General features: G+C 49.9%; 6 protein-coding genes across 6 annotated transcripts; 3 read left to right on the forward strand and 3 right to left on the reverse strand.

Annotated features, from left to right (window-relative positions):
* Positions 1–7: 7 nt before the first annotated feature.
* VTN77DRAFT_9507 (uncharacterized protein) lies at positions 8–1,900 on the reverse strand (the record flags this gene model as incomplete). The annotated part of the gene is made up of 1 exon (XM_069426123.1): positions 8–1,900. One exon carries the CDS (start codon positions 1,898–1,900, stop codon positions 8–10), a length of 1,893 nt encoding a protein of 630 aa, XP_069280630.1.
* Positions 1,901–3,647: 1,747 nt separating this feature from the next.
* VTN77DRAFT_9508 (uncharacterized protein) lies at positions 3,648–6,242 on the forward strand (the record flags this gene model as incomplete). Its single annotated transcript, XM_069426124.1, has 3 exons — positions 3,648–3,738; positions 3,942–4,214; positions 4,318–6,242. The coding sequence occupies 3 exons, from the start codon at positions 3,648–3,650 to the stop codon at positions 6,240–6,242; spliced, it is 2,289 nt and encodes a 762-aa protein (XP_069280631.1).
* Positions 6,243–7,190: 948 nt separating this feature from the next.
* On the reverse strand, positions 7,191–7,518 carry VTN77DRAFT_9509 (uncharacterized protein; the record flags this gene model as incomplete). The annotated part of the gene is made up of 2 exons (XM_069426125.1): positions 7,191–7,359; positions 7,415–7,518. 2 exons carry the CDS (start codon positions 7,516–7,518, stop codon positions 7,191–7,193), a joined length of 273 nt encoding a protein of 90 aa, XP_069280632.1.
* Positions 7,519–7,637: 119 nt separating this feature from the next.
* VTN77DRAFT_9510 (uncharacterized protein) lies at positions 7,638–10,426 on the forward strand (the record flags this gene model as incomplete). Its single annotated transcript, XM_069426127.1, has 4 exons — positions 7,638–7,768; positions 7,835–8,290; positions 8,338–10,061; positions 10,116–10,426. 4 exons carry the CDS (start codon positions 7,638–7,640, stop codon positions 10,424–10,426), a joined length of 2,622 nt encoding a protein of 873 aa, XP_069280633.1.
* A 1,415-nt stretch (positions 10,427–11,841) lies between these two features.
* On the reverse strand, positions 11,842–13,937 carry VTN77DRAFT_9511 (uncharacterized protein; the record flags this gene model as incomplete). Its single annotated transcript, XM_069426128.1, has 6 exons — positions 11,842–12,537; positions 12,601–12,675; positions 12,769–12,981; positions 13,035–13,315; positions 13,403–13,765; positions 13,820–13,937. The coding sequence occupies 6 exons, from the start codon at positions 13,935–13,937 to the stop codon at positions 11,842–11,844; spliced, it is 1,746 nt and encodes a 581-aa protein (XP_069280634.1).
* A 4,260-nt stretch (positions 13,938–18,197) lies between these two features.
* On the forward strand, positions 18,198–19,659 carry VTN77DRAFT_9512 (uncharacterized protein; the record flags this gene model as incomplete). The annotated part of the gene is made up of 6 exons (XM_069426129.1): positions 18,198–18,359; positions 18,428–18,464; positions 18,531–18,598; positions 18,680–19,053; positions 19,113–19,180; positions 19,238–19,659. 6 exons carry the CDS (start codon positions 18,198–18,200, stop codon positions 19,657–19,659), a joined length of 1,131 nt encoding a protein of 376 aa, XP_069280635.1.
* Between the last annotated feature and the right edge of the window lie 1,332 nt (positions 19,660–20,991).

The raw sequence follows: 20,991 nt of genomic DNA on the forward strand, positions 1-20,991 counted from the left end.
CCACCGCTCATTCTAATGACATGCCAAACTCTATACGATGCAACAATCTCCAAGAAATTCGAAAAGAACTGGTGTCATACACTATCATAATCTGACTCGTGAATGGATTGGGTTTCTTTCTCAGACAGCACCCGCCGTTACCTTTCCTTTCAAGCTGACCCATTTCGGAAACAGCGAGACAAGCACAGTGACGCCTCCCAGAACAATAGACAACAGGAACGTCACTCTCAGCCCGTCCATATAAGCTTCCAGCACACCTGGGAGCTGTTCTGCTGTGAAGACATTGCGCAAATCCGTCGCACCGGTTGCAAGGACCAAGCCCGGGTTGACCCCCGGAGCCGTCTGGGGGACTTTCTGGGCCAGCTTGTTCGTGAAAGCAGCTTCGGCAGCCGACACCCAGAAGGCACCGCCGATGGTCTGAAGGAAGAGGGTGATGGCCGAGGCACTGGCAAGATCTGAAGGTGGCACGATGGCCTGGTTTACGATGATTGGGATCTGGCATCCCAGGCCAATCCCGACGCCCGCCACGATCTGGTATCCAATCCACTTGCCGGCCGAGGTGTCGATGTCGAACATATAGATCAGACCCGATCCGATCGTTTCGATCACGGCCGCGAGGATCATCAGATAGCCGAATTGGCCGAACGTCGTGATCAGTCCACCAGAGATGATGGTCAGGACACTGACGGACAGGATCAATGGGATATTGCGAATGCCTGATTCGGCTGCCGAAACGCTCTTGATCGACTGGAAGTAGATGGGCAGGTAGTAGATCAGGACAAACATGGGCCCAACCACGAAGAAAACATAGAGACTCGACACGAGGACATTCCGGTCCTTGAGGATCCGATATGGAATCAGCGCCCGCTCGCCCATATACCACTCGATGAAAACGAACAGAATGAGCAAGAGGCCGAATCCGATGAGCGTCCCGATCACGTCGGAGTTTCTCCATGATTTGGTGGCGCCACCCCACTGCAGCGCGAGCAGGTAGCAGACCACGGCAGCCATGATGGTGAACGTCCCGAGAAGGTCCATCTGCAGGATTTTCTCCTTTAGGCTGGCAGCGGCTGGTTTTGCGGCCGGAGGGGCGGTGAAGAAAAAGAAGATGATTGCAGCAGACAAGCCTCCAATTGGGAGGTTGATATAAAAACTGAATCAAAATAACCGTTAGCATGGCTGAATGTTGGACAATCAGGCGTCTTGCAGGTACATACCACCAACGCCAAGAGACATGGCTGGTGAAGACTCCACCAAGCAAAGGACCGACAACGCTGGCAAAGGCATAGGTTGCACCCAGAATGCCGGTATACGCAGGGCGCTGCCGAGGCGGTGCTGAGAAGGCAATGATAATATACACGCCGCTGGCGATTCCGGCGGCACCGGCCCCTGCAATCGCTCTCCCGACGATCAACGTCGTGCTGTTCTGCGCGACGCCACAGATCAAAGACCCCATCTCGAAGATAAAGATGGCGAGCAAGAACGTGATCTTCAGCGGGAAATATTTATACCCCTTGCCCCAGGTAGACTGGAAGGAAGCCACGGTCAGGAAGAACGCCGAACCGTACCAGCCAACCTGATCCAAGGATTTGAACTCATCCGTGATCTGGGGAATGGCCGTTGCGACGATGGTCATGTCCAGCGAGACCAGGAAAATGGAGAGGATGAGAGCAACGATGATGAAGATGAGGGAGAAGAGTCCCGGGTACTCTTCTTCCGTCTTGTCGCCATTGTTGCTTTCTGGTGAGACTTCGGTGTTGTCATCGACCTTTTCATCTTTGACACTTGAGGGGTGACTGATGGCCTTTGGGGTATCGACGGGGTCCTTTTCAAGAACGGTATGGCCTGACAGGGAACAATCCCTGGGAGGACCAGAGTCGTCGTTCGAAAGGGACGTCATATTGATTGCAATCTGCAAGAATGAAAGGACCCTAAGAGGTACTGTACTTAGAAGCAACAGACCAGACTCTGATAGCTAACGATTGCCAACTCGGCAAAGAGGACGCTCCCTGCTTCTATATACGTTTTTCATCTTGCAGAATCAGACTTGCTTGCTCAGCAGATCCACAAGGTTCGAATCGATACGATATCTTGTCTGACAAACTTGGGAACCCAACCCCCACCGTAGCTGACGGAGCAGGAGCTGTGCTTACGCTTATGGAGACAAACAATCATCCTGCAATAATGTTAGTTAGGGTCGATGGGGAATAACGTTATTAACTCCGAAGATGTGCAGATGGGTCCGCTCCATTACTGTAGAAATGGTAGACATGGAGCCACACAATTACATTACGGCCATGCTGGATGATAATCCAATGGCAAAGCAAGATACCGAACGAACGAGAATATCTCTACGTTTCAGAGGGCTGAGTTTGACTCATGGTGAGTATGTACTATTCTCGTGCAGTACGTCTATGATAGGACGCCTGAACCTATCCCAGTAATTTAGGTAGTCGGGAACCCGTTCCAGTAATCAGTCGAGCGGACGAAATTCCGGCGGAACATTTTTCTCTGATAAGATCCACTCAAATTTAACTTTTTTTTTAGGTCGAATGTAAGGCTGAGTTCTGTAAGCTAAATTAAATCTATTTATTTCTTGACTAAGGTTCATAGGTAGGCAGATTCTGGCTTTATTAATAATACATGTATTCAGGTGCCTGGGTATGATACTAGTCCTTCCGTTTCAGGAAATCCTTGGGGCAATGACCAGGAGACTACAGATCAATTAAATAATTACGATTGACTCTGCATATTATTACACATGACTGACACATCATAAGCAAAATCTCTACCTAGTTACATACTCAATCTCTCCAAAAGAGAGAAAGACAAAAAAAAAAGGAATCCCTTGGAAGTGAGAAGTTCGGTCCCAGAAGATTGGATTACTAAGATGATTTGATTAATAAGACACAACACGCAAAGGCCAATCAGAGCCCGAGAAAAAATCTCCGTGTTCGACCGGAAGGATATTTCGTCCGTTTTCGTCCGGGCTGGATCAGTTCCAGGAATCATTCCATCATCAACTCACTTTAACAACTTTCTTTTTTTTTTTTAAATTTCCTCCGGAGATACTATTCGGGAGAAAGTATATCTCCGATTGATTGATAACTTCTGGTGGAATTTACGTTTGGATCAGCTCCGCCGAACCGCGTTTCCTCTTTTATAATCGCCTTCGTCCGCCGTCTTCGTCCGCTATCTATCATCCGTCCAGAAGGTTGGATAGTTACGATTCTACGATTGTATTGTCGGTATTATTATCCATTTACTGACTGGGGAACTCAATCGGGAAAGGTTCGCAAATTGGCATCCTTCTTTCAGTTAGGAGGATACACACGACAACGTTGCTGCCTGCGCTGGATTTCAAATCTTATCGCCGCGTTACGCCTGTCCGCTTGCAGACCGCGAAATAGGACCTCTTTAACTTAACAAGGGTGAGAGAGATGAAATGATGCTGTTAAGAATATTTTTCTTGTCAATTATCTAATACGCTCGTTTTATGGCCCAGAATTTCCAGAGATCTGCCAATTACTTTTTTCGTCCGAAGTATACCATCAACCGTTGTCCGGACTCCCACGGACGAAAAGTATCCATCAATCAAGCTTGCATCTTATCGATCTCCGCGTTGATGACTGGCAGCAGCAGCCATAATGGCGTCGGCATCGGCATCGGCAAACTTCCTGGACCTGCCAGGTCCACCGCGCAAGAAGATGCGGAAGGGAACGAAGAGCTGTACTGAATGTGAGCCTGCCTTTGATAAATTTCTAAACATATCAGACATATTTCATTCCCTTCGATTGGTCAACACTTTACTAGTTGTATTGCATATTCGTTTCTCTTATGTTACGTCATTGGACTCTTGTCGCTTCATGAAGAATAATCCGTCCGAGACGAACTTCAACCAGGCCTTTCTTTTTTTTTTACATATTAATCAACCTTGATAGGTCGTCGGCGGAAGATCCGCTGTACATTCGATCCCGGTCGTCCCAATGTGTGTAATGAGTGCCATTCCAGAGGTTCCATGTGCATTGACCAGGAATATGGAACCTTGGCCCCCAATGTCTCTGGAGTCCTCCCCGGAGATCAACCCTATAGCCTACGGGAGAGGGTGACGCAATTAGAGAATGTAGTCAGGGACATCTTGAAGAGAATGGATCAGATGAGTCCGGGGAGCTCCTCACCAGCGCAGGGGACTACCAGAGACGAAACTGAGAAAGGTATGTTGGTAGCCTGCTGCTCGACAGTTGAAGCTACAAGCAGTCTAGACGATGCAGGATCTTGCCTGGCAAAGTTGAGGTATACTTACTGACTTCATAGCAGTCAATAATGCAACTATTTGCTCGTCCAACACCATTCCAAAACCAGCCGATGCAGCTCTGCCCTCTCCAGATGAGCACGTTGAAAACGCTCCAGTCTTGCAGCTGTTTAATAATCAGGTCGTTACCCGCACAGAAGGGACATCAAACAGCTTGCACGACGCAGCTGCAACCAAAGATCTCCCGCCCAAGGCGATCGCCGCGCGGGCTCAGCTCGTGGCCCTCATACCACCTTGCGCTGATATCCTCAAGATCCGCAACGCGGCTGCAAAGTGGTGGGCGGTATGGCTTTACATGTTCCCCGAAGTCTGCGACGGATGCCGGGAATCTCTTACAGAGAAGGACGGTGCCATGTGCGAAGTGCCTACCGCTCCTGGAGAAGTTGCAAAATTCCTCCTCTGTCTTTTGATGAGTCTTGAACAGCTTCCATCGGATTTTGATTACGCATCCCTACAGGTTCCGTTCGATCCCAAAGAATACACGGATCGTTGCATCGCCGAGATCGACCGACTGATCATCTATGACGACGACTTGGCCAGCACGCTTCCTGGCATCGAGTCCACGATGCTGCTCTCCAAGTGGTACCTGCATATGGGGCGACCACGGAAGGCCTGGCTCATGAACCGCCGGGCGATTGAATTTGCTCAACTCACCGGGCTGCCTCTATCGACGGCCAAGCCGCCCCATCCTACTGATACTCTTTTTAATCGCCGTATCCGAATCTGGACCTCTCTTGTCATCAACGATCGGTTCCTGAGTCTCATTCTTGGGCTGCCCTATGCGGTCTCGGACACAGCCTTCAAACCGCAGGTGGAAATGCGGCTGCAGAAGGAGAAGCCGACATTGGAGACCTACGCACTGCGACTGGCCCTGGTTATGGGCCAGATGATTGACCGCAACCAGGAAGATCCTTCGAACATGTCTCTCGCCGCGACGTTGAAGATGGAGCAGGATCTGGAGACCCATGCACTGGCAATGCCAAGTCATTTCTGGGAACCTGATGCCGGTGATCAATCCAACCCCGAGGAGCGTAATGACCGCTTGATGATCCAGTTCTTTCACCATTTTGTCCGCGCGCTGCTGCATCTGCCGTTTATGCTGAAATCCACGGGGGACCGCCGGTATCGGTATAGTCATGAAGCGGCGATCGAATCGTCCCGGAGCACGCTCGTTGCGTACAACGCTCTTCGATCATGGTCTGGGATCAATCCGTACATCTGTCGAGTCATTGACTTTCAAGCCTTCACAGTGGCCATGCTCCTGATCATCCACTTGCTCGGATACTCGGAAGACGCACCCGGTCACAGTCAGGCACAAGACGACAGGGACTGGGCGCTTGTCAACGAGACGACCGAGGTCCTTCGCAAAGCGGCACAGGAGACCGCTGGTACAGTTGCCGCCCAGTCCGTCCATGTACTGGACTCAATCAGCAATTGCAAGTGTTCTCCCGATATGATATCGCCGAATCTCAACGACATGTCGTGCAAGATCACCGTGCCGTACTTTGGGGTCATCACTGTGTCTGCGGGAAAGAAATTGTCCACTCTCCTGAGCCGCAGTCGTGGAAGTCATCTCGCAGGCCACGCCTCCTCGTTACGGTCCTCAGACCAAGCCAGTCCATCTCAGCTGTATACCCCGCCGCAATCGAATCCGGGAGACCACGCATCGAACCGCGAGCCCAGCAGCGGAAACAGCGCGATGGCCTCGGAGCAGACCACCACCTGGACGCCTCCCTTCGCGGACGAGTCGCGCATCCAGCTAGAGAACATGGTTGCGTTCCCCAATGCGGGAATGGACCAGAGCATGTTCCAGGGCTTTTTGAATGATCAGAATATTGGACTCTGGCCCAATCTGAATTTGGATCTGGATCTGGATCAGGGGTGGAATTTGAATTGGACGGAGGATGGCGGTGCTGGTATCACGCAGTGATCAGGACTCGTCTTGAGTCGCGGTATCTCTGGCTTTCTTTCACAGTCATCTCCCGGATACCTTTCTGTACCTTTCTGTACTATATTCTGTTCTGTTCCATTACATCTCTTTCTCCTACGGGTATAGCGGCAGTTGGCGTATGTGTATACGGTTTTGTTGTTCTCATGCTATATATACACTTGTATATAGACTTCCACCTCGCGATTTGACTGTGTTCGTGTTTCTGCTGGCGAGCAAGAGCAACTTGATTGACTGGATATCCCTATGAATGCCATTTCTCCTCTATTTTCTCTCTCTTGCAAATAAAAATCAATTCATGACACTGTTGTTGAGTGCTTTGCCTAGTCGTCGACTCGTCCTGGTGAGCTACATCTAACTATTCGGGCAGCCCTTGATTCGGAATCACAGGTTGTCTACCTCGATATCCTGATCCTTCTACCTAGGTTAAACAAGTCAACGCGACGATGTCGTCACGACAGAGATCCAGACTGCCTGACTGACACCCTTCTGGTAACCCGATGCATTTGTGCTGTCGAAGACTAGCGGGGGATCATATTGCAAGGCTAACGACTGCTCTATTGAAAAGAATAAGAAAGATGAAGGAGGAACAGAAACATAGGCTTTTTATAAGCCAAAACCCGTTATATTCAGTAGATTTCTACATATCACCTTGTCGCAAGTAGCTGCAGGCTTTGCAATAGCTAGATCGCAAGCTCTCAGAACGCCAATATGACCTGCATTTAGAAATATAGTTTACGCCCTTACTTACGACTTGGCTGGTAGCAGGGTCATTAATTTGGATACGACCTATCCATGATCTTGTGACTTCATTTCTTTCTTTAGCGGTTATACAGAAAATCAAGTGTAAGGACTAGGTTGACTGATATGAAGTCATCTGGGCAGTGTTGATCGTCTGACTTCTCCAGATCAAGTACGTCAGGATAGAGGTCACAGGTCACTCTGAGGTACCAGAGAAGTATCTTTTGGTGGTGAGAGCGCCGAGAGGAACGTGGTGGATACATCCAAGATACAATTTCTGTTGGCGGGCGCAGCATGACGGAACCCCAGACGGCCGCTGGCCCGGTGGAGATTGTCCCGACTCTCCAGACAACTGCTTCTGGGCTGCTTGTCTTCCACGGCAACCCGACCAGGCTGTATACAACACTCCCTACCTTCCAGGTTCCGGTCGTGCGCAGTTGCTGTGGTTTCTGGATGACAGTTCCACAGTAGAATTTTGTTGTTGTTGTTGTTGCTGCTGCTCCTTCGCTCCTTGCATGTCGCCTCCGAACAGCAACCGGTCACCGCTCTCTAGATTTATTTCTACTTGACTGACCTGGCGCACACTTACCGTTTATTTCCCCCCTCTGAGCAGGCGATAGCGATCCTCTCTTCGTCATGGCTGATGAACCCCCTGCGGTGAGCAGTTCAACTGCCACCAACGGCCATTTCGCGTCCATCGGCGCCCACAGCGACCCTGCGGCCTACGAGCATGGTGTGCAAGTCATCGACGAGGATAAAAAATTCAAGTCAGTGTCCCTATTACTCTCAACTTGCGCAGCTCTCCAATGCTGATCTGAAACGAACTGCTACAGTCCCAACCTCTCCAAGTACCTCTCCCTGGAAGGCGTCACCAATGCCGGCTTCAACTACCACCTCATCTCCGTCTTTGGCTCCCAGTCCACCGGCAAATCGACCCTGCTCAACCACCTGTTCGGCACCCAGTTCAGCGTCATGTCCGACCTGGAGAGGCGGCAGACCACCAAGGGCATCTGGCTGTCGAAGAACAAGCTGGAGAGCCAGGGCACGGCGGATACGACCGCACGCATGGCCGACAACATACTCGTGATGGACGTCGAGGGCACCGACGGTCGCGAACGGGGCGAGGACCAGGACTTTGAGCGCAAGAGCGCTCTCTTTGCGCTGGCGACGAGTGAGGTGTTGATCGTCAACATTTGGGAGCACCAGGTCGGTCTGTACCAGGGGGCCAACATGGGCTTGCTGAAGACCGTATTCGAGGTCAATCTGCAGCTATTCCTGAAAGACAAGAGGTACGCACTCGCCGACGTGGTGTCGATCGATATACTGACAGGAGCAGCACCACCCATCGTTCCCTCCTTTTCTTCGTAATCCGTGACTTCATCGGCACCACACCGCTCCAGAACCTTCAAAACACCCTGCTCGAAGACCTGTCGCGCATCTGGGCCTCGCTATCGAAACCTCCAGGATTGGAGACCTCTACAATTCACGACTACTTTGACTTTGCGTTCTACGGACTACCTCACAAAGGCTACCAGCCGGAGCAATTTGCTGCCGAAGTTAAAAAGTTGGGGACACGGTTCCGTGAGGGAACGAAGGATTCGGACGCTGCCGACAACGGCGTCTTTTTGCCAGAATACCACCGACGGATCCCGGCCGACGGTTTCGCGCATTATGCGGAGGGCATTTGGGATCAGATTGTCAACAATAAGGACCTGGATCTGCCGACCCAGCAGGAATTGCTTGCGCAGTTCCGTTGCGACGAAATCCTCCGGGAGGTCCTTGTGGGATTCGACGAGGCGATCACGCCCTTTGAGGAGAAACAGGCAGAAAGCGCTCGTTCCGGAGAACCGCAACTGCTGGGCGGGTTGGGTCCCGCGATGCGGTCTGCGCGCATGAAGACCATCAAGAGTTTCGAGACGGAAGCCAGCCGATACCACAAAGGTGTCTACGAGCGGAAGCGGGCTGACCTCGAAAACAAGATTGACACGCGGCTGAAGGCCCTCTTCCAAGGCCAGTTGAGCGCGGCACACAAGTTAGGAGTCAAAGAGTTCAGCGAAGCGGTTACGGGGGCTGTCAAGGTCGGCCAAAAGAGGGGTTCCAGCTACGATTTCGCGGAGATTGTCAGCCAGGAGACCAAAACCGCGATCGAAAAGTTTGAAGAGGAAGCTCGCGCCGTGGTGGTGGAAGGCGCCCCCTGGAGCAACTACGAGCAGGAACTGGCTCTGTACCAGAAAGACTTGGGCGAGGTTAGCGCGCAACTCAGGAAGGACGAGATGCGGCGGCTTGCGACGAGAGTGGAACGGTGGGTGCGGTCGCGTCTTGCTGAGTCGGTTGGATTGGAGTTCAATGCCCTTGGCTCTGGTCGAGGAGGCTCCGGGGCGCCCGAGACGGGGAAGAAGCCATTGGAGACGCGCCTCTGGGACCGGATCTGGAACATCTTCGTCGAGACGGTTCTTGACGCCGAGCGGAGGTTTACCGACCGGGCTAGCAGCTTTGATGCCAGCGTGGACGAGGTGGACGTCGGTCTGTGGCGGCTCCGGAGGAAGTCGTGGGGGGTGCTCCGGGCGAAGATTGAAGAGGAGATGATGGAAGGGAACCTGCTGCTGAAGCTGCGAGAGAACTTCGAGGACAAATTCCGCTACGACGATGCAGGTGTGCCGCGGATCTGGCGGCCGACGGATGACATTGAAGGCATCTACATGCGTGCGCGCGAGTCTACTCTCGCCCTCATCCCGCTCTTGTCCCGATTCCGCCTCGCGGAGACGAACGCTCCTCCGCCGCTTGACCGGTGGATTGGACACACGCCGAGTTCAGCCACGCCGGCGGATGAAGAGGACCTGACTCCGATCGGGGGAGTGGATGAGGATGAGGGCAAGAGCTTGGAGGAGGAGATGACGATGCTGAGCGACGCGAAGCAGCAGGATCTGACAGTGCGATTCAAGAAGGCGGCCGACGGGGTGTATGTGGAGGCGAAGCGCAGCGCGATAGGAGGGATGACGCAGGTGCCGCTGTATTTCTACGGGCTGCTCCTAGCACTGGGCTGGAACGAGATCTGGGCTGGTAGGTTGCATCCCTCTGAAACGAGTTTGAGCTTGCATACTGATCTTGCTACAGTCCTCCGCAACCCAGCCTACTTTCTGCTTCTGTTCGTCTGCGCCGTCTGCGCGTATATAATCTACCAGCTCAACCTGTGGGGTCCCATCCTGCGAATGCTCGACGCGCTATCGCGCCAGGCGATGGAGGAAGGCAAGCGGCGTCTGCGCGAGTTTCTCGAGTCCTCCGACGCAGGCCGACAAGCCATCGCCATGTCTGCTGCTGCCTCTGGCAATCGCCCATACCGCGAGGAATACGAAATGTCATCCATGTCGGGAGGGAAGAACGCCACCGCCGCAACAGCGAAAGTAGAAGAGGACGATGATCTGTAGTAAATCACCACCACATGCATATCATATCATCTTTTACACAACGACCATGTGTCATATGTGCAAGCATAGGGGATGGATACATTCGTTTTGTTTCGTTTCATTTCGTTTCGTTTCATGTCTGCGTACACTACACCTCTGTAATATTTTCCTTTTCCTTTTGCTTTCTTTTCTTCCTCTCTCTTTTCTTTTCTATGTGATTTTTGAATTTGAGCGAATAAATAAGGATATATCCTGTTTTTGTTTGACTGAATTGAATCAATGTGTTTGAACAGACAGACAGAAAAGTGTGTGTGAGTGAGTGAGTGTGAGATGAAGTCATCTCATCAGCCAGCAAACCAACCAACCAACTGATCAATTGATCTTGATCTAAGGATGTATGTACTGTACTGTCTATGCAGGTAATTTGTAATATAATATGTACTGGGTAGAGTAGAGAGAATTCCTTCTATTTATTTATTTATTTATTTACTACAGTTCCAGATCGGCTCCTATAGTAGTTAGTGCAGTTAGGCCACGCTGAGACTCAACTCGCCAGTCATATAGTCCTCCTCCGTACGGAGTACATATGTACATACAGGCGGTGCTATCCTTGTATTGTATACCTAGGTATAATATAAGGAAGGGCATACAGTACGGACTATACATAATTCTATATATACTATGCTATAGAGTATGCTATGCTATGCTATGATACTCCAATCCAAGCCAATTATTACTCACTCACCAAGTAATTTGCCCCATCGTTCGCCACGAACGAACACCCGCGTGCGCGAGTGCTTCACAAAACATCTCTCTCTCTCTCTCTCTCTACAAAAGGGGTTGGTTGGGTTCCTGCGAGCTCTTTCTCTCTCTCTCTCTGGCAGAGTCTGGAGATCTTTTTTTTGGCACGACTTCTCAAGATTCAAGAGTGAATATTCAATGGACCTTCCAACCGATCTCTTGTCTGGTCTGGTCTGGTCTAGCAGGATGGTATTATTAATAATATATATATTGAGGCTGGCACTTTGCTTGAAAAAGCTCCCTGTGAGCAGACCAGACCTTTTGAACTAAGTAATTACTGTGAGCAGCAGTCTATGAAGTAGTCCCTAAGTCATATATATATATATATATATATATATATATATATACTAAGCATACTAAGCATAGAGTACATACACAAAGGGAGGTATGTATCTGTACAGTACATGAATGAGAACCATGCTTCAAGATATTAATTACCCCTCACCAGGTATTAGGTATGTTTGTACAGTACATACATCATGCCAAGGCATTCTATCGACTCCATCACCATGGTCAGTTTAAGTAGTAGTAAATCAGACCAGATCGGATCAGCGTTGCATTCATGGCATGATGAGTACGTCAGTATGTACAGTACATACACCCGACACTGGGAGAGTACGTGATCTATCGATCTACTATCCCAAGCACAGTCCCTCACTCATAGGCTGGACATACCGTGCCCAGTCGTTGCGAGTCCAGGTCCAGGTCCAGTTCTGGGTCTGGGGCCAGGTCTGGGGACTTTCTTCTTCGGTCGCAAGCATACTAGGGGTATCACTGCTACTACTACCACTGCTGCTACCACTGCTGGTACTTGTGCTGGTGCTGGTGCTTCGCAAATCCCTCCTCTTCCAAACCGTCTCCACAATCCCCCTAACCCTACCAACAGCCCCAGCCGCCACAAGGGCAGAATGCTGTCCCTCAAGGACATCAAACTGGTCGAGGAAGAACACTCTTTCCTCGTCCTCCGTCGCGTAGACGGCAGCGACAAACAGCGGCCAGAGATGTGCGGAGCGGAGATGCGTTGGTGACAGCGGGCGCGTCCACTCGATTGCGTCTTGCACGAGCTGGCGCGCTGTCGGCGAGTAGGGGTCGATGGAGCGGAGAGTGGCGAGGTAGTAGAGTTTTGCGGCGGTGTGGATGAGGGAGGAGGTGCGGAGGAGGATGTCTGACGCAGAAGGGGAAGACGACGTAGATGATGTAGACGTGTGGGATGAGGAGATAGATGAAGGGAGATACTGCGTTAACGAGTCCAGCTGGTGCTCGATCTGTGCCGTCTTCTCGAGCCAGGCGGTGGACGCTGTGAAGCTTAGTCCGGACGCATCTGCTTGGGCCTGGGTATGACAGTGTCAGAGATATCATATCACCCATTTAATTAAGTTGAAGTCTGGATTTACCATCTCACGCGAAAGATCAGTGATGGCCGAAATGATGCCAATCAACTCGTATGAACAACCAATCGAGGGGTCAATCTATAATATTCATGTTAGTTGTTGATGTAGACCTAGCCGAAAAAAAAAGAAAGAAAAAAGGACCGTAATACGCGTGTCGTAGTATGTACTCACCTCGCCAGAATTGACCGTCGGAAGTTGTTTGATCTTAGCTCTCTTCCCGCACGCCGTCCGGCCCAGGGCATCCTTGACGAGGAAGAACCTCGACACGAAGCTGGAGACTTCAGGCGTGATCATAGATATACCACCCTGTTGTGTTGCCAACCGCATCAGGTCGAGTGCGGCGCATAAATGGGTGGACCACGAAAGTTGGCAGTTATCTGATATCTAATCCCTCCATCAGTTCCGCATCATCTAGACGTTGTCCAATAGATACCCACCTCAAACACACACAACATCAATATAACGACCAAATTCTGATCATTCGCCGCCGTTTCGGTTCGCGCGATATGCCGCCGAAGCAGCTGCATCGATCGATGCTTGTGCCGTAGTGCGATCGTATACAGCCCGTCGCGGCCCGCGGCGTTGAGGGAGAGAGCCCCCAGGGCCAGCACCATCTGCATGACGGATTCGCTGCTCAAGGCGAGCGGGAGGATCAGTTGGCGGAAGGTGTTGAAGGAGCCGTCGACCAGCGTCATGTTTTCGCAGACGTATTGCCAGTCTGGTAGCGTCAGTGTCAGAAAACTCTTTTTTTTTTTTCAAGGAAATAAAACGAAAGAGAAAATAAGAAGAGAAAGCTACTACTTACAGTAGTCAAAGAGATACGCATCTCGACCGTCATCATCTAATGACAGAGTAGGGTAGGCTCTGGGCCATGCTGACAGAGTTGGTTTCTGCGCAAACAAAAGGCTCTGCGACCAAGATGACGACAACGCAGTTGTTGCGACCATTCCATCCTCAACATCGCATGCACTGGTATTAAGAAAATGCCGGACTTTGCCTGCGATGGGTAAACCAATCCATGTCGACGCCGTCGTCGTCGCGTCTGCGACTCGTGTACTGCGTCCATGCTTGATGCCTCGCTTCCGGCTATCATCTTCCCACTGCAGCTGAATGGCGTAACTGCACGGTTTGTTGTCGTTCCAACATCGCTCACATATTGGTTTGTTTTCTAGAAATTAGTTACTTGATACTGTCTTATCTTCAGGTCTGTACTCATACTCACCCGGACAGCGCAATTTCCGGCGCTTGCACGTGAGGCAGCCGCCCCGCGAGTGGGCTACCCTTCGACCGGAGCGCTTTGTCGTTGTTGTGGCTCCTGAGCCATGATCGGTCGTGCCCATTGCTCATTATGGAGTAATCATTATTTGATTGACAGGTCGACAGGACGAGAGTTGAGATGGTAGCAGACCAGGTGGGGGTGCAACCGTGCAAGGTTTGGATTCCGCAATGCTGATTGATCAGTAATCATTGTCACCGGTTGAAAGCCTGCCTGATCTTTTCCCCGCAATGCTGCAACTTTGATCAGCAGGTATTAGTACCAGAGTCTCTCTTTATCAATTGACATGATATGATATCAAGGACTCAAAAATCAGTTAGTCCATAACTTAATTGTCTTTAGATGACCATGGCTGAAAAAAAGACTTCGCTAGTCAGGAAGCCATTTACATCATAGACAGTTCAGGACGAGAAACTGCATTAAGAAGAGTCTTAAGAGCTCCACTATTAATTAATATTTAATAATATTCAGCAACTCAGGCATGTCGATCAGTTTCGGCAGAGCGAGTCGTCATGATAGTACGGAGTACTAGTCAGAAGAAATGCCGCACGTGTCGAAGGCTTGAATAAAATCAGCCTTGAAAGTGAACCTTCAATTGAAGCAAGACAATACTCCATTGTACGGAGTACAACACGGGGTATTATCCTCATAAATGGAGCACGGTACAATAGATCCCGCCTGGCCCTCGCTAAAATCGATAGTCGATATACCATACCATGGTCCATGCTGTGCCATGCCATGCCATATACAAGCTAGACTAGACTTTCACTTGATCAGTGCTCGCTGCTAGCACAGTAGTGAGATCGGACACTACTCCGTATATGGTGAATGTTAACGTAAGTCGTCATGATCCACGATGATGATCGACGAGACTACTGTAGTCTGTCCATAAGTAGCTACTAACGCATGGATCAAGTAAGGCTAGATCGATCAGGTTCTTCGGAGTCGTAGACTCGTAGACTAGTAGGACTCCTTATGTGACCGTGAACCCTTTCGAGGACAATTGCTGGATTGGGTATGTGTTCGAATTGATTGCTGCTGGATGCACAGTAAGAACTTTGTGAAGGATATATACGGGGTACATACCCCTGAGAAATAACGAGTGTTATGTCGGGTTGCAAAGATGCTAGTCTATGCCTCAGAATACGATATACCGTATACGATGGAATTGTAAGTTATCCCTAATTGAGATTTCTTTCACAAAGAAGTTATGTATGAGAATAGTCTGCAAAAGTATTCTCTTCACCAAACAGAGAATATCGTATGGAGTAGAGATGTCAGGAGAGGGGCATGCCACATCTGCAAGCAGTCAGTACTAGACGATCCTCAGGTACGGAGAATGGAGTACGGAGTACGGAGTACGGAGAACGGAGAATACTGTATGATGCTTATTTCGCCAAGATTAGCCAAATCTAGTCTAGACCGTCATCATCAACTCGTGCACAGTCCAGACGGACGAAAAGGAGACAAAACTGAGAGACTATTGCCGCCACAAAGACTGATGCCAGCAGCCTATTGGCAATTGCCCCTGAGTCGTGTTAAAGGAAGGTTGGGTTTCTTCAAATAGTAATACCAGGAGTTCCAAACAATTGCGAAAGAATTGCCAAAGGTTATAAGACCTCCCGTCACCCCAGTTTTGGTCAGTCCTCAGTCTCCTGACAGAGTCATTAAATGATTATTTATTGTTGTCAGGTGATTCGAGCAAAAGACCACATTTTGAGTCGTGTGGACCAAGGTTCGGGACCGACCACACTGACGGAGCAGGAACCACGGTACCGTGCAGTCAATTGACTTAAGTACTCCGTACGGCGTACGGAGAACTGGCAGTTAACGGTCTGTCTGTCAGCTGTCAGCTGTCAACTCGCCACAAGTACGGAGTACTCTGTACAGTGAGCATACTTTGTGCCTCGATTTCCGTACCCCTGATATGGCAATCAGGCAATGGCATAATGGGAACTTGGTCCGTCCCCACACACGACTGCGGCCTGCCACTCGCCTCTCAAAGATTGCCCGCACAAATTTAGCTCGAACTCTGTCCAAGTTCCAACAGTCCAACCTCCTGCTTGGTGATACCGTAATCCACGGCAGTTTTGGGCCGAGATTGTATCAAACGTGATGCGTAGAGCCTTTGAGTACGTACGTACGGAGTACTGTACACAACGTGTGATAAGGTTTCCTCTAAGCTGGCTGCTGGGTTCGAAGTATCCAGATTTGCGCTTGCGATGACGCGTATGCTAGCAATCCAGTAGGATCAAGCCATCCACTGGAAGATATGTGAAGTGCAAGCTGTGCAGCAGATGCAACCTCAGGAGCAGACTCAGCCGAGGTCCTCACGATCTGTGCCCTTCACAGATAGATGATTCGATTTATTGTATCCGTACATGGCATAGTCCGATACGGAAGGCTGCCGAGGACTGCGTCATGCAGCCTGAAGAGTGAAGACCACATCGTCAAGCTGGAAATCGGGATAGCGGCCACGTTCTGAAACGGCATTTAGAGTTTGTGGCTCGCGTGCACTGTGCAGCGTGCTTGTCTTGGGCTAAATTGACACGTTTTTTTAGCAGCATGATCGGCAGGTACCATACCCCACCTGTTTTCGAGGAAGCCGCAGCTGCATGCTGCTCAGACTCAGAGGGAACAGGTCACAGCGGTATGGAGGAGCAAGTACTTCTACTCCATATAAATCTCAGCTCCACAGGATATATCCATCTTAAATACTCCGTACAGAAGAAGACTGTCTGTAAATGCGAGATTAAGGCATCTGAAAGATGTCGCAACCAGTACCAGCCTGCCAGGCAATAGGGAGGTCCGACTAAAACATATGACAAGAGCTTCAACCTTAACCACGGTAGTTGAAGCTTAATTGGCAAAAGCAAGACAGTTGTCATTTGAATCGATCAGCAGAGTGGCAGGTGGGAATCGAAAGGTTGGCTGGGCGGTGTTGCACAGACTTCGGCTGGAGGGACCGGACGACAAAAAGGGGGATCTCCGAGAAGGTTCAGAGAATCCCCACCGATCCAGACGTCTGAGCGTGGCCAACCGCAACAAATTCCCTATCTGAGTTAGTACGTCTGTTTCCTCATCTATCTTGACGCCTTGGATGGCTGTGGCCTCTTTGTTTTAGGATGTGGTCATGATCATCTCTGATGGTCATGGTCATAGATCAACCGATCGACTCCAGCCAGATATCATATAATTCCGGACAAGAGGAAACTGAAGCAGACGTCCTCGATCAGTATGCCATCGACGCATTCAGGGGTTTCACTTGCAGCAGTTTGATATGTATCATCCAACACGTTATACGCGAGTTCCTGTCCTAGTGAGGTTCAAGTTTGATGCAGGAATGACCCGTAATGATGAATCGGATGATATCAGGAATATACTCCCCCTATCACGTCATATGATCGCTCACAGCCTGGCAATCTCTTGCAGCCTGTACCAGCCAAATCGTGGGGTAAATAAATCGATATTCATATCGGCCTGCCGTGGCGTGAATAAATAGCCTTGTAGGAAAGGGAAATCCTCAACTTATACGAACGGAACAACTGTTCGCACTATTGAAAGATCTCCACGCCACAAGATCAATGACAATGCGTCGATCAGTCGATCAAATAATATATAATAATGGTCGCTCGGCATCCTTATTTCCCCGTCCCGTCTTCACGGTGTAGACTGTACTGTAGAGTTTACTTTCGGCACACCGAGGACCTCTAAGTTCAACCTGGGTAACGCTTCCGCGATGCCCCATCTTTCTTACCTCCGAGATTGATGAACTATGCTGCATATCCCGTCTGCTGCTCCACTCGTGTATTGACACCGGCCAGTGATGGGCAGTCTGAGATGGTCCTATCGCAGGTTATATGCCCACGAGGATTGAAGCACCCGGCGCCACCATCTTGGCGAGATATTTAGATCGGCCAGACTAGGCTGTGGCGTTCCGCGTGCAAGAACTTTTTTTTTGTCGGGATTTTGCGTTGCAGATTAGGGTTTGCTTTGATTCGATTTGACAGACTAACTAGGTCGTGCCTGGCGGGTCCTTATGTAGGACATGTGTAAGCCATTCCCGGTCATTAATAAGTGCTTGTCCCCTCTCTGTAGATATGTACTCTGTATGTACTGTGTGATTTCCGATAGCCAGGGGGGTTGCAAGCATGGGATGAACAAACAGTCAGTTCGTTATCACCAAGCAAGCGACTCTCCCCCGCCTTCGCTCGTCGAAAAGAAAACGCTCGCCTGAATTTCGCCTTGCTGGTTTACGCGCAAAACCTGGGAATGCCCAGTCAGGAAGAAATTTCATGCACAGCGAGAAAATTGACAGACCAACATGTCCGATAACAATTTCGAGAGCCCTCGGGGTCTCCACGCCCTCGACGTCAGCATCGTCTTCACCTCGCTAGCCACGGTGATCGTCTTCACACGGATTTATACTCGACTGTGGATGGTTCGACAATGGGGTGCAGATGATCTGGCCGTTCTGAATGCCTTGGTAAGTTGATTCCACCTTTTCCATCGTTTTTTTTTCCAAGACATGCTTCTAACGCATGCATGACACAGGTCTTTGACTGGGCCTTTTTTGCCCTTTTTGTCTCTGGTTAGCAGAACTCTCCCCCTCCCTCCCGCAACATGCACAATGTGTTGGCTAAACAAATGTCTCCAGAGGTGAAATACGGCATGGGTCAGGAAATCAGTGCACTTCCACCGAATATCGTCACCAATCAGTTGATTGTGAGTTGCGAACTGCCCCAGTCAGGCATGAAGCTGCATGAAGGCTGCATGAAGGTTGCATGAAAGCTAATGCTGTTCCAGGCCCTCTGGGCAACTATTCCACTCTACCAGATGACTCTCTTCAGCTCCAAGGTGTCAATCCTGCTGCAGTACAGGCGGGTCTTCAAGATTAAGAATATGCTGCTTGCGTGCAACATCATGCTGGGCGTGCTAGTCGTGTACGGCACGTGGACGTTCGTCAGCGCGTGGTTGAATTGCATTCCCGTGGCGAAATTCTGGAACGACAGCTTGCCGGGTTACTGTCTCGACAAGGAGGGGCTCTGGTTCTCGAATTCGGCCATGCATATCCTCAGCGACATCATCATCCTGCTTCTGCCGATGCCCGTCCTCAAATCGTTGCAGCTCCCCACGAGGCAGAAAGTTGCCCTCATGGGAGTGTTTGCTCTTGGTGGATTGTGAGTGCTGTCACTGTCTCTACAGTCCGTCGTCCAGCTTCGTCTGACCTTCTCTTCAGTGTGACGGTCACCACCATCATCCGCTTGAAATTTCTACTAGTGATTTCAGAATCCTCCGATCCGACCTGTAGGTCCATCCCTTGTTATTTCTTTCTGACTTTCAATACTGACGCATGCTTTACAGATGACAACGTCGGCGCAGCGATGTGGTCGGCCATCGAGTGCAATGTCGCCATCATCTGCGCCTCCCTACCCACCATCAAGCCTCTCATTTCCAAAATCTTCCCCAGGATCTTCTCGTCTGCCAGCTACAGTCGCAGTTACGGACGAAACAGGGGTGTCTCCAGGAGTCGAACAATGGGTCTGTCAACGGTCAACGCGACCGTCGTCGGCCCAGGAGACGAAGGCGGCGGTGACGCCTTGGACATGTATGACATGCGTCGTCATGGCGCCGGCCCCGGCTCCAGCGCCAGCGCCAGCAGCCAGGAGAACCTCAGCCAGGACGGCAAGATGGGAGGCATCAAGGTGACGACGATGCTGTCCCAGGAGTCGGTCACTCGGGACGAGTCCTCGAGTGTGCGGAAGTTGGTAATGGACGGGCTATAAGACTACACTTTGTGGGTGGCTATTGTCGTTTTTTTTTTTTGCATAATGTGTGTATATATGTATGGTTTTGAGCGAGCATATGCCGGTCATGTCATGTCTGTCGTCATGTCTCTTTTCTATGTCCTGTATAATAGCCTGTCAGACCCATCATTTCTTTTGTCAATGTCAACACGATACGTAATAATAATAATTCTGTCAGCATCAGATATTTGTGACTATAAATGCATCCAAATACATGGTTATATCAATCTTCATTGAAATATTTAGATTGCAATGTCTTGCAGTATGGTCTTGTCTACACTTCTCTTCTTTCTCATGATCTATTGCTATGGATGTCTTGAGAACTGTCCTTTCACATGTCATTCAGTCCATTTTCACTTTGCAAGGTACCACCATTCAAATCAATTCCTTGTTAAATCCCTTCTAACACCAATGTGAGGACCTTCCAGCCATATAAAGCAGCAGGCTAACCCCTTTGCAGCTGACACAGTGAACCTAGAAAAGTGAATGAAATGAGATGAACAATCTGCTATTAGGGGGTGGCAAGCAGGGTAGATATCTATCTGTCCATTGTGCAGTAGATACTGCTTAAGCAGGGCATTATATTCCCTGTTGTCACCTTCTTGTCAGCAAGCTGCCACCTCAATGTCGATCAAGTTCAGCAGAAAGCATAAGCAAGCTACCTTGCAATGTTTCAGCAACCCCAAATGGGATGTGATTCCCTTGAGTGTTTCAGCTAATGCAACGTCCACTTGGAAGCCATCGAGATGGTCATCTCCATCGAACGGACCCTATGTGCGGATTCGAGCAGAAGGAGCTGTCGATCGGACAACCAGCAGGTTTTGAGGATTGACTTTTACGAGCATTGACGGCAGAGGAATCTGGGATACGAGGATGAGTTACGAATCATGTGACGCGACGGCTTCACCTGACACCGACTATCGTTCTCGTTCATAGAAAATCGGTCCTGCGGCACAGACGGCGAAGGAATGCAGCAAATCGTCCTTGCTTGTTAAACACCTTTGAAGACATGTCCAAAACATGCGCATGCACTATGGGGCTTACTTTGGAGAATACTTTTGGTGGGCACATAGCTGCCTGTTAAAAGGAATAGGAGTAATGGTTAGTGAGCATTGGGTAGAGGGAACAATCATAATGACCATGGAGGCATCCTACAGGAAGACAGATAGTAGTAATGTACTCAAAGATCCAGAGTATATATTTTTTTTTCATATATAGGCTAGCTTTTATCCCCTAGGGGATAAAAGCTTAAACACTCTAAGATTCTGTCTTAACCCTTTAGGGGGGAAAAAGAACTATTTACAATTATAA

This window comes from Rasamsonia byssochlamydoides, assembly GCF_041956645.1.
Source record: "Rasamsonia byssochlamydoides strain NRRL 3658 unplaced genomic scaffold VTN77scaffold_9, whole genome shotgun sequence".
NCBI lineage: Eukaryota > Fungi > Ascomycota > Eurotiomycetes > Eurotiales > Trichocomaceae > Rasamsonia > Rasamsonia byssochlamydoides.